Below are 13,186 nucleotides of genomic sequence, written 5' to 3'. Positions count from 1 at the left end.
CAGCAGTCTCCATCTTTTCTGGCGCGGGGTGGGGCTGCTGCATTCTGGAGGGTTCCAGGGTTTGTTGGTGCTTCGTTGGTCGGGCCGGGGGGGGTGTCGTTTTTGTGTTCAGTGGCGGCCCTCCGCTGTTGTTTGCGTGCCACGGCGTTTGGGTCCGGAGCGCTTTTTGCGTTGATCCGGTTCTGGTCTTCCCGGTTCGCGGGTGATAGTGTCCCGGGTGGTCAGCTGTGTTCTTGCGGCTAAGCTGCCTGTGTTCTTCCCTCATGCCTGTGGCATTCGTGGCTTCGCTGCTCTCGCTGCCGTCTGGGCGACGTGGCCTTGCAGTCTTTCGGGCATGGATTTTTGGTGTTCGTGCAGGGGCCTTGCTGCTCGTGGTTCTCGTGTTGTTCCCGGGATTTTCGGGGCTGTGGCGCCTTGGGTTGGCATTTGCTGCCGGTTGTCTCGCCTCCTTGGGGGGTGCGTGGTGTCCGCCTCCCGGTTTTGTCCCTTTGACCTTCATCTGTGGGTAGTTAGCTCCGGGGAGCTGATGGGGCTCCCCCCAGAAAACCAGGGTTGAATGTAATGAAACGCCATTTTCTGGGTGAGACCCGGAGGCTCCCTGGCAACCCTCCCTCCCTCCGGTCGGCGTTTTTCGCATGTTTTGACATCCAGCCTCAGAACTGATGGGTGGATAGCCGGCGTGGGAGGTCTGGGGCTCCCCCTTCTCCCTCCCGGGGAGGGGGGAGCTGCGCAGACAGCGGCGCGGTGACGTATGACGTCATACTAGTTTCCTTGTTTTCTGTTGAAGAGTTCTATCCACTAGTTCGGCTTAGGTAGCAATTTTCACCAGAATAGGGGTTTGTTTTGGAATGCTTACCTTTCTGGATGCTTGACCCGGTCGATGGCAGACATAGAATACTTCCAACCACACAGGGGTTTCTATAGGCCATTGCTCCCCGTGCCTCTCTGAGGGGGCCAGGTTCTGGCTCGTGGTCCCCGGTAGGCCCTAGAACTCCATACACATGACTGATGCCAAAGTCTGACATTAGCATATCAGCCGGTAAAGCTCTGGGGAGCCTCCAGGTCTCACCCAGAAAATGGCGTTTCATTACATTCAACGCTGGTTTTTTTAAATGTTATCTCTATCACAGATGCTTTTAAATACATGGATGGTGTACTAAAGAAATTGTTCACTACATTTGAGACCAAAACTGGAATATGCAGCAGTTGAATGATGCCCATGCAATAAGTACGTACAAAATAGTAATGAAATCCACAAAATTTATAGGGTAGAATTCCTGAGACCTGGAACTTCAAGAACAAGACATCACAGATTTGAACTAACTAAATAAAGCTGCAAAAGAAATATAAGAAAATTCATTTTAACAGAGTAGTAAACAATTGGAAAAGGTTAGGAGAGAAGGTGGTGGTGATCAAAACAGTCAGTAGTTTCAAAGTGCAGCCCGTCATCCAAAAATGGGGAAGTAAATGTAACGGCACAAGTAAGTGCAATTATGTACTATTCAGAGCAGTCAGGAATTGTACTTATTTTCACTTAGTATTAAACCGTACTGTCAAATATATTGTAAATATTTGAGTTTACCTGAAAAGCTGAATAGAAAACCACAACCTAACCTAACCTTCTTAGTGTTTGAAGATAAGCATTTTATTGCCTCTTAATTACAATTAGTATTTAACCCATAGCTATATTGATACTGTATTAAAGTTTTATAAAACTAATAAAACAAAACTAAAATATATCAATAAATTGTAAAGTAACTCAGGATATTTTCAAATTTTGTATAAAATTTATTGTTTAATAAAACTTAAAAAGAAATTCCTGATATTTAAAACTTGTATATAGCAAATTGAACTTGAAAACTTAATCCTAAAATTCTGAGTGTCTTAACAGAAAATGAGGAGAATAAATGGGGAGGTAACTGTAACAGCCCCATAAGTGCAATTGTGTACTATGTATGACAGTAAGGAAATGTACTCATTACACTTAGTATTAAACCGTACTGCCAATTCGGAGGATGGGTTGCAAAGCGTTATATGACAAAGAGTACTGGGAAGACAGAACACTGCTAGAATAGCTTTCATCCTGTAACTACACTTGAGTAATTACAGAATGTGTAGAACTTCAGTATAAACAGGTATATTTGTGTCACTGATATGTGTATCACAATATAATGTTAGAATACACCAAGTTGTTATTACACTATCTTAAGATGATTTCGGGGCTTTAGTGTCCCCGCGGCCCGGTCCTCGACCAGGCCTCCACCCCCAGGAAGCAGCCCGTGACAGCTGACTAACACCCAGGTACCTATTTTACTGCTAGGTAACAGGGGCATAGGGTGAAAGAAACTCTACCCATTGTTTCTCACCAGCGCCCGGGATCGAACCCGGGACCACAGGATCACAAGTCCAGTGTGCTGTCCACTCAACCGACCGGCTTCCATGACTCCATATGTTCACACAATATATATAATTACATGTTTATTCACTGTTAGAAACCAGTAAACAGTTCTGGTGTGTGTGATAATATCCTAACCATTGATCCAAGCTCACCCTAGCACCCCCACACTCTCCAGGTGCTGAGATCACATGACAAAGCAAAGTGCCGCCCAATATACTACTCGTCTGGTAACACTAGCCAAAACACTGTTATTATTATCAGAATCCTGGTCACAAAATACTGAATATTAAAAAATTTTCACATGTTAATTTGATTTGCTATGATTTGCCTTCCGAGGCAAATTTTCCGAGCAAATCCTTCTTGTATTCCGAAAAACTCATATACAGGGACACTCGTATTCCAAGGTACCACTGTATTGCCGAAGATGGCAGCCAAAGCAGCAAACTTCCTAATGTCATGGGCACAAGGATAGACAGCATGAGAAAGCAAACAATACTGTTTCCTGCCCAAGGCCAAACAAAGGCCACGAAAACCCCAGCTGGCCCCAAGGGCGGGGTAAGAGGCGAGCAGCAAAGACCCCCTACGGAAGTGGTTCCCGAAAGTTCTATGGAAGGGAACCCTAGAACCCAAGGATAGTACTTAAAGTGCGCCCAGGAAAGAGAACCCCGAGTGCATGCAGTCCCAGTACTGCTCAAAGTACACCTGGCCAATGCACCTCACACAGCACAACACCATGAAGGCACAACAGCACAGAAATATGGAGGCCAGAGTCAATGTCCGCCCCCAGACATCAGCCAACAAAGTGGATGGCTTGGGTAGCCAGTATGGGGAGACTTCCCAAGGGGGAAGGGGGGGGGCTACCTACCTTGAGGCTACCTTGAGGTGCTTCCGGGGCCTAGCGTCCCCGCGGCCCGGTCGTCGACCAGGCCTCCTGGTTGCTGGACTGATCAACCAGGCTGTTAGACGCGGCTGCTCGCAGCCTGACGTATGAGTCACAGCCTGGTTGATCAGGTATCCTTTGGAGGTGCTTATCCAGTTCTCTCTTGAACACTGTGAGGGGTTTGCCAGTTATGCCCCTTATGTGTAGTGGAAGCGTGTTGAACGGGGAAGGGGAAGAGCAGTGCAGACAGGCGGCGCGATGATGACGTTTGCTTGTTTCCTCAAGTGGTAGGGTGAATTCTGCCTCCCAGTTCAGTTTTCAGTTGCAATTTCTTACCTAGTGGGGGTTTGTTTTGTTATGCCTACCTTTCTGGGTGCCAATCCAGGTCGATGGCAGACACGAAATGCCCCAACCACATGGGGGTTTCTATAAGCCATTACTTCCTTTGCCTCTCTGAGGGGCCCAGGTTCTGGCTCGTGGTCCCCAGTAGGCTGATCTCCAATTGACTGATGCCCTGGACTAATATAACACATACCAGCCTGATAGCTCCAGGGAGCCGTAGGGGCTCCCCCTCAGAAAAAGAGGTCCCACTGCATGATATGTAGTCACCAGCATCAGGTTCACTGATATCTGAGCCTTGTACATAATCTTTATCACTATTATTATTAAATTATTGCAGTTGATTATTTATTTCACCATGCAGTGATTGCTGTGGGTCCATATGAGGCTGCTGCTATTTATGTCCATATACTGTATATAGGAGCTGCCTCATATGAGCCCATTAGAGGCAGCTCATGTTTATATCAAAATAAGTAGTGGCTGCCTCAAATAGGCCTATTGGAGCATATGAAGCAGCTCATATTTATATTGATATAAATAGGAGTTGCCTTGTATGAGCCAACAGGCCTTCTGTAGTACCTTTATTGTTATGTTCAAATAGTGATTGGTTGACATGGTGTACTGTACTTCATTATAAGCATATGAGTTGAGAAAAGCATATGAATATCATTAATATACTTACCATGTAAATATGATGGAATATACAATGATGATTACAATGATCATCATTGATGATCATATTGATGTACAGTATATTGATAATCATCAATATAAAATGCTGATTACCACATTTGCATAACAACTCTTGTGATGATAACCGCATTCATATAGTAAGGTAAAGAAACAATGACCAAACCACTCATATCAGAAGATGGAGAAATGACGACGTTTCGGTCTGTCCTGGACCATTATCAAGTCCTGCGTGAGGAAGAGAGGATTGATTTATGAAGATTAAGGCCCCACAAGAGATGGTATGGGCATAAGTAGCCCGTAGGTGGTAGATGGTTAGAGTGAATGTGATCTTTGGTCGTGTAACATCTTTAAGTGTTTCTGGGACCTCGGCCCAGGAAGAGAGGAAGAAACAGGCCAATAATTAAGGAAAGAGTGAGGTGAAGAGCTGGCAAGAGAAGAAGGTAATTTCTAAAATAAGGTAAGAGTAAGGTGAATAGGATGAAAGGTAAGAATGGGATGAAGGAAGAATGGGATGAGGTAAGAGAAAGAGGAAGGCAAGGCTTAAGTCAGATCATGTTTGTTAACACTTTCGCGCTCTCGGCGAAGGTCACTCAGCCAACCGTATGTGCGCGCGGCGTTTTTATCGCTTAAGCGTAAATGTGTGTACTCAAAAATGTGTATACTCTTTTTACTTTTCTGACCTTAGTTTTCATGCTACGTATTTCATTTTGGTACCAACGTGTTCGCAATAAAATTCTCTAGAAGAACATCAGTAAAAAAAGTCACGAAAGCTATAGAGATACCAGCATGAAATAAATAACTACGAAGATGAGTCGCCGTGAGCGCTCAACAGCAACAAAATGTTTTTACTCTTGGGATTATTATCACCTCTACAATTGTCCTACAGCCTTAATTTTGGTATCAATGGACTCCCAATAAAATTCCCAACACGGTGATATGAATATAATCGTAGAATAATGGTCCCGGCCCACTCGCAAGAGTGTGGGAAGTGGGCGCACTGTTACCCGGTAACGGTGACCGGACGACACACGCGCGAAACGTTGCTTTGAAAGTTTACACTTATTTCACTGTTCTGATATTATTATTGTATGTATGTCATTCATTTTTGTGGCAATGTTTTCGCAATAGAATGTTCTATGAGCTAAATTATACTACACAAACTTGGACCAAATAGGTGTACTTACCAAGGGAAGGCTGGTTGTGGAACAGTAAGTTGAGCATTTGTTCTTCACTCCACCTTCTTCAGGTTCTTCATTCCTGAAGTTGCTCAACAGATGGTTTGTAGGTGGAGTGAAGCTGTTGCGGGTGGTTACTTCTTCACCACCCAATACACCTGTTTCCGGTGGTAATTGGTGTAGCAGGGAACAACACAGAGTGCAACACCACAGGTCTTGCATCTATAGTTCGTGTCCTTCCTTTTACCGGACCGTGCGCATGCATGACACTTGAGACGTTTGGGCAGTCTGTAAATTTCATGTTTCAGTTTGTAGTTCATGCGATTTTCTGAATCAACAATAGGGCGGCCAGGTCCTCTCACTGGAGGTGTAACAGGAGTTGCAGGAGAGTCAGATTCATCTGACAAAACAGTTTCGTCAACTGGCAGTGTGGCAGACATGTCGGGTTCAGATTCGTTGTCTGCTTCATCTTGAGGTGGTGTAGTGAACAAAGGCCGCCTCACACCAGATGGTCCGGGAGTTGGCATGGCGTCAGCATTGGCAGGAGCTGTGTCATTATTTATGTCTGGAGCGTGCCGCAAGTGTTGAGATGATGATGATGTTTTAGGCCACTCCTCTGTGTCCCAGTGCAATAGGGCCCAGATTGCCACTTCGTGGAACTGTAGCAATGTTAGCTTTTTTCGATCAGTTGTGTTGTATTTGTACAAAACATAGGCATTATGCAATGCCATTTGCTGGAAATAAAAGGTAATCTTTTTGGTCCACTTGTGAGTTTTCCTGGTAAAATGGTAATATTTAACCATTTGATCAAAGTGGTCCACACCTTTCATGAACTTATTGTACTCGCAAATTGCAGTCGGTTTGTTCACTGTTACCTGTTGTATTCCACTTGTTCCGTCTCGGTTGCGAATTCGCTTCCTTCGCTGAACTCGCTGAGTGTCTGCATTGTGGATGTTGACAATGATTGAAACCACTCGCTTGTCTTTCCACAGGAGAATGAAGGTATTATCTTTGCGGCGGTATACTGTGGTATCCAGTGGAAGTTTACCCTTGGCTAGAGCTTGCAATACCTTTGGGGCGCCACGTAGCATTCTAATTGTGCCACATGTGTACACCCCAAGTTCTCTCAATGTTTCTGTCAGGGTAACCGAGTTGTAGTAATTATCCATGTACAAATGGTAACCCTGGTTCAGTAAAGGCTGCATCAACCCCGTTACTGTATCCACTATCGTCTTACCAATACCTGAGTATACGTCAAAGTCATATATGTACCCAGAGACAGATTCAGCAAGCATATAAAGTTTCACACCATACTTGTCTGGTTTGTTTGGATTGTACACTTTGAAGGATAGTCGGCCTCGCCATGCCATTGTACCCTCATCCAAACACAACTCTTTCTTGGGGATGTAAACTTGAGCAAACCTCTCTTTCAAGTAATCCATCACTGGTCTCACTTTTATCAACTTATCACGATTGTTCACGGGCACTGCATTGGTATTGAATGTGTGGAAAAACTGGTTTATATGCTGGAATCGTCTGGACGTCATGAACAAGCTGAAGAAACGAGCATGCCATGGCTTTGCCGTTTGCCAATACATCCTCATAGTTGGGAGCCTAATTATGCCCATCAATATGAACAGTCCTAGGAATCGCGCCATTTCACTCACCTTCACTGGGGTCCAAATATCTGATACATTTTCATTGGCCATCCGGAATAACTGCGAGGCGTACAAATTTGTTTCAACGGTAAAGAACTCAAGGAGGGCACGCGTGATGAACAATTGAATATAAGCCAGTGCACTAGTAGGCTTGGGAATTTTCAGTCCAGGATTTCCAGTAAAATCATCAACAACTGGAGAAATATTGCTACGACTCCAGCCCTCACCAGCCCCAGCCTGCCGAGTACGTACTGTACGTGTACGCCTTTCAGCAGGCTCGAATGAATCCTCATCACTTTCCTCATCACTTATACTTTCAGAATCACTTGGCGCAATTTGTCGTGTGTTCCTACGATGAGTAACATGTCTGGTAGCTACTTTTCTAGGTAGCCTAGATGCACCACGTGTGCGCCGAGATGGAGGAGGAGGAGGGGGTCGCGGTGCCTCCTCTTCCTCGGTGAGGGCCTCAGTCTCCTCATCACTCGTTGCCGTATCATTCCCTCTAGCTCTAGGTACACTATAATCGTTGTGGGTTCCAAAATCTTCCTCCAATACCTCTACATCACCTTCAGCTTCTGATAAATCCTCCACAAGGCCTGGAATTTTCGTTGGTGTGAGCTTCACTCCGCTCCACTTCTTAAAAATTTGGGTTATTTTGTCCACTCTCGATGACCTGGAGGCTTCCTTGGGCGTAGAAGTGCTTGGGCCTTGACCTTGATCCATTTTTTATGAAGTAATTGGGTATAATCCACACGGAAACGGGTAAAAATGCTCGAGTTTGGCGCGCGAGGGGAGCGTGATCGACTCACGACACATGACACGAAAACAATGGGCCCGTCACGTGACCGGGTAGGCCGACGCGCCAGGCGGCCTAGTGGTGAGAAAGAGAACTTCATGGCGCGTTGTTCGAAACAAACCCCAATGAAATCGGATTAAAATTGAATTTTATACAAATATTTTAAAAGAAGACATAACTTTATGTCCACTATGCGTTTACGTTAGACGAAACCGTACGCGCCAGCGCATCCAGATAGCGCGAAAGTGTTAAGAAGGTTGGAGCATTTTACTATGTACTGTGAAAGGGAAGAGTCAACAGCAACAAAGCCAAGACTAAGGTTCATGTTGAGTACGGTGTGTATCAGAGCCAATTCGACAAGATGGCATCTGTGAAGTGTAGTGGCAGGAAAGATTATATTTGAAGAAGACCAATTTATGGGATGATTACAGTTCCCAACATGACAGAAGAAAGAAAGTATTGTTTGTGTGCAGATTTAATATTTCTTTTGTGTTCCTTAAGTCTGTCATTTAGTGTACAGCCAGTTTCACCAAAGTATTGGAGAGAAATCAGCCATTCACGACGGAATCAGGGTAGGAGCCACCAGAGCTCACCCAGTAATTGGTATTTCTTACATTCAACACTAATTTTCTGGGGGTAAGCCCCTTTTGGCTCGCTGAAGCTAACTACTCATGCGGATGAAAAACACAAGGACTTGCCTGGGAGGAGGAGGAACCACAGGCAGTCAACATGAAGACAACAGAACCTGGCCCTCTCACAGAGGTGAGAAATATGAGCCTTGGAACAAGAAACCGAGGAAACAGGATTGACCCACAAAGCATCCACCGAGACAGAATCGATGGTACAAAGTTTGTGGCGGACAGCTGTTACAACATGGCACACTGGTTGAACCAAGCATCAACAACCAAAAGACCTGTCTGGAAGCCAGTGAACTCATTCTTAACCAGAAAAGGAGAAGCTAGTTACAGACAAACATCAACCAGGCCCAGAAGATAAAATAATTTTTACTAACTTAAACAGACACATATCATTTCAAGCTTTGTGTGAGGGAGGGGGAAGGTACCTCCATGTTAAGTTGAACCTTCAAGCTTTCAAGGCACTAGTTAGCAAAAGCCACTTGGCATCACAAGTAGTTTACTACGTGGTTTCTCTGTCATATTATAACACAGTGGTGAAGCGAAGAGAGTGTGCATGTACACAAGTGCTAACACACTCATTTATAAGGTTGAATATTTACCTGGATGTTTATGTCTATGCTGGCTACTATAATGTGTTGCGGCACGTGAACTGAGTGGTAACTTTAATGTTTCAGTTTGGCCTTGCGCTATTACTTATTTTTATACTATAGCCCTCCACTATTATGTCATGAGAGCGGGGAGGGGCTTCACATAGGTTATTCATGGGCATGAATCTATTATGTCATGAGAGCGGGGGAGGGGCTTCACATAGGTTATTCATGGGCATGAATCTATTATGTCATGAGAGCGGGGGAGGGGCTTCACATAGGTTATTCATGGGCACGAATCTATGTAAATATTTATTCATAAATAACAATTATCTATATAACTAAGTGGAGCTTGTTTTATTACATTTACATTAAAGTTTTTATTGTAGTGTTGTACCTATGATCTTTCCTCCAGCATATGTTTATATGATCTGCTGTGATTTATTATAAAATGTTCAACATTTTATACAGGTCTTTCATATGCCAATTTTTGAAAGAAAAACTATTTATATATCAAAATACTTTGTTTGATCTTTCAAAACAACATTTCAGCCCTGCTTTCACATTTTAAACATGAAAAATATTGTATGTGAACGTTCAGAAAATTTACATCAATTTTAATATCAAGGAGCAGTTACAACTTTTTTTCTAAGAATTAATAATATACAAGAAAGAAGAGTAAGATCCTCAAGAAAAGTCAAGACAGAAAGAAGTGTAAGAAGACCAAAAACAAAGAAGTTTGAGAATATAAATAGACATAACAATGGGAGATGATAAATCACTTCTATGATTCAATATATCATTGCCTTAGACTGGTTTAATAAAATCCAACACTAACACCCTTAAACATAGTAATATATATACATATATATTACTATCACAGAACAATTGTTTAAGATAACCTTAGACTCAAAACTCTATACTGTATTGTGTGACTGACAAATGCAGTAGTCTTTCTGTGGAAACACACCATCACAATTACTTCTATACACTGTATACATTTTTTTTTCATTAAGCTGTTTTTTCAAATGCATTTTGCTATACACTGTACTGTATTAACAAATTCCATAAGTCAATCAGAAACATCACCATAAATATAAACATATGTACAGTACAGTATTCCTATAATGTTTCAGTGATGTCAGTTAAACATTAATGAATTCTACCTGGATATGAGAATTGGAAAATACTGCATAATCTGTGAGAGAGACGAGTTACTAGTAATAATTAGTACTGTATTACTAATATCCTCTCAGTTTACATGCAGCCAAAATGCTGCTTCCCAAATATGTCAAGTGTGGTAGTGAAAAGTGTAATGAATAGCTCTCATCTACATATTTAAATATTCATCCTAATTTAATACATTAACCCCATCATTCTTTCTAACACCCCTATACTTGTCACAGTCATTTTTTGTCATGTCTATGTAGCCATACTACCCCATGTTCTATAAATCAATTTGTGGTAAGCATTTTATGCCAAATATCCCTTAACTTACATGCTGGTTGAAAAGTATTGACTTGAAGTACGAGTGTGATATGACAGCAGTGAGAGGAATATATGGAAATTTGTCTGACCACATGTTGATGCAGTTTTTATACCCTGTTTGACACCTTCACAATTTTCTCCAACTTATTTTGCTATTTCCTGCTCCTCATTTAATTTGCATTCTGCTGTGAAATAACTTGTATCCCTTAATTTCGTATTTGGAATTGATCCATATTTTCTAGACACCCATTTTTCTGTGATTGCAATAAAATTATTATTTCAGTATAAACTATTTTTCCTAATACTGTACTCCTACTATTTATATAATATTCCTTTAGTTCATTATAATATTTATTCTTGTGTTCCACTCTATTATCACTGTTTCAAGAATAACTTTTGAAAATCCTAAATCCTCATATCTCTTTTCTTCCACTTTCATAGGTCGGATATCATGTTTACCGACCTCCACTCACTGGAACCCAGATGCTTATCTTTTAGTTTAGTAGTGTACATCCTGACAAATAGCCCCCTCAATCACCTCTGCCCTTGACAGATATACAACATTCCTTCTATACATGTCGTTTTTGTCATAGAAATTGTTTCAATTGTCAATAACAAAATATTGCATTTCATCTGCAATATTTGTCCAGCCAGCAGGTCATACCACTTGAGGGTTGAAGTGGAAAACCAGCAGCTTGTCGACTTGAGCCCCTCAAGGCATCACACATTCCACCCAAGACGCACACTGCGTTCATTTCAAAACTGCATTGAATATACAGTATACTGTAGCATTAGCCATTTCTTCAATATAATAACACTGGTAGAAAAATAAGCTCTTTCATTATGTGGCTATTATAGTGTAGCACTGTGTGCTCTTTATTCAATAATTTATGAAGAGATATTTATAAGTTTGAGAAAGAAATTGTCCACAATTCCATTCCATGTCTCCTATTCATCTGCACTATGTCTACCTACCTGTTGCCTATCTGTTGTTGATTCCGAAAATCAATGTCCCTGCAGCCCGGTATTTGACCAGGCTTTCTGGTTGGCAGTCTGGTCTTAGACACTGCTGCTCGCAGTCTGATATATGAATCACAGCCTAGTTGATCAGGTATCCTTTGGAGGTGTTTATCAAGTACTCTTTTGAACAAGGTTTGGTCCCTTAATGTTGATAGAATTGTCTCATAGCATACCTTTTGCAACTATGCTTTTCATTGGGGCTATTTTGCACTTTCTGCCATGCTTCCTGGTCTCAAGAGCAGTTATTACTGTCTGCAGATTTAGAACCAGTCCCTCTTAACATTTTCCGTGTAAAATATTACCTCCTTTGCATGTACTGTAGAGAATACAGGTTTAGAAATTTTAAACATTCCTAATAATTTATATATTTTATTGAATGGATTTGGGAAGTAAACAATCTCTGAATGTTCTCCAGGTCAACAACTTCTCCAGCTTTGAATGGTGCTGTTAGTGTGCAACAATATTCACACTAACAGTCCCATTCAAAGCTGCAGAAATTGCTGACCTGAAGAATGAGCAGATATCATTTACTGACCGAATCCATTCAATACTAAAATATATAATTACCATCATGTTTTATGCATTGCCTACACTTAACATAGTAATGTAATTCCTCTACAATTCTCAACTCCATAATCATACAGCCAGTAACAGTAGCTTATGTTCAGAACTCTTAACAGTCTTAATACATAACAAACAAATTATTACACAAATTCTTCCCTGTAACTTTCAAGTCTAGAGAAATGATAGAAAAATAATTCCCAAATCCTGGAGAACTGTACATTACCAGAAAAAATTAATAGTTCAACAGAGTGCTTATTTTCTATTGGTTTGCAACAATAAGACGGCCGCACCTGTTCTGTGTAACACCAAACTTTCAGTACCTGGAAATACGACGATAATCAATGGTCGGGTGTTGGGAAGTTGATGCCAGAGAATGTGGTCGGTGGTAATGGTAAGGAGGAGTTCAGGCCTATGCCAACCTAAAAGAAATAAACTTTTATTAGCAACTAGCTAATACTAAAGAGAAATCACTTTTTCATCAGTAAACCCAAAACATTTAAAAGATAATTACCATCATTGAATGTTACCCTATTAATTCTTTTCCTTTAGAGCCTGAAGTAGATACTGTATTTGACAAAAATAAATGAATTTAATGCATAATTTTAATAATTAAATCATATGTTGGTACCAGGTATTCTGAAAATATAACTTTTCTGAACAGTTTTCACATATAACATGGTGTGTGTACTCACCTAATTCACCTAATTGTGCTTGCGAGGTTGAGCTCTGGCTCTTTGGTCCCGCCTCTCAACCGTCAATCAACAGGTGTACAGGTTCCTGAGCCTATTGGGCTCTATCATATATACACTTGAAACTGTGTATGGAGTCAGCCTCCACCACATCACTTCCTAATGCATTCCATTTGTCAACCACTCTGACGCTAAAAAAGTTCTTTCTAATACCTCTGTGGCTCATTTGGGCACTCAGTTTCCACCTGTGTCCCCTAGTGC

At 41.8% G+C, this 13,186-nt stretch overlaps 2 protein-coding genes across 2 annotated transcripts in view; both read right to left on the bottom strand.

Annotated features, from left to right (window-relative positions):
- Positions 1–1,319: 1,319 nt before the first annotated feature.
- On the bottom strand, positions 1,320–11,867 carry LOC138354330 (piggyBac transposable element-derived protein 4-like). Its single transcript, XM_069308481.1, has 3 exons — positions 11,846–11,867; positions 6,309–7,856; positions 1,320–1,333 (listed from the first exon to the last, which is right to left on the bottom strand). The coding sequence occupies exons 1-3, from the start codon at positions 11,865–11,867 to the stop codon at positions 1,320–1,322; spliced, it is 1,584 nt and encodes a 527-aa protein (XP_069164582.1).
- The window catches only part of LOC123766445 (serine-rich adhesin for platelets), a 25,977-nt gene continuing 22,254 nt past the window's right edge, over positions 9,464–13,186 (bottom strand). The window contains exon 6 of the mRNA XM_045755554.2: positions 9,464–12,655. Within this exon, the coding sequence (XP_045611510.2) occupies positions 12,575–12,655 (81 nt within the window). The 3' untranslated portion in view covers positions 9,464–12,574. The remainder of the gene's footprint in view (positions 12,656–13,186) is intronic.

This window comes from Procambarus clarkii, chromosome 62 (genome assembly GCF_040958095.1).
Source record: "Procambarus clarkii isolate CNS0578487 chromosome 62, FALCON_Pclarkii_2.0, whole genome shotgun sequence".
NCBI lineage: Eukaryota > Metazoa > Arthropoda > Malacostraca > Decapoda > Cambaridae > Procambarus > Procambarus clarkii.
This window is presented reverse-complemented; position numbering and strand designations above follow the sequence as displayed.

Coding starts and splice junctions, on each gene's coding strand:
- LOC138354330 (XM_069308481.1), bottom strand. CDS start 11,867: ATGAAAAGCATAGTTGCAAAAG. Junction 7,857..11,845: donor GAAAAGCATAGTTGCAAAAG/GTATGCTATGAG, acceptor AAATGGATCAAG/GTCAAGGCCCAAGCACTTCT.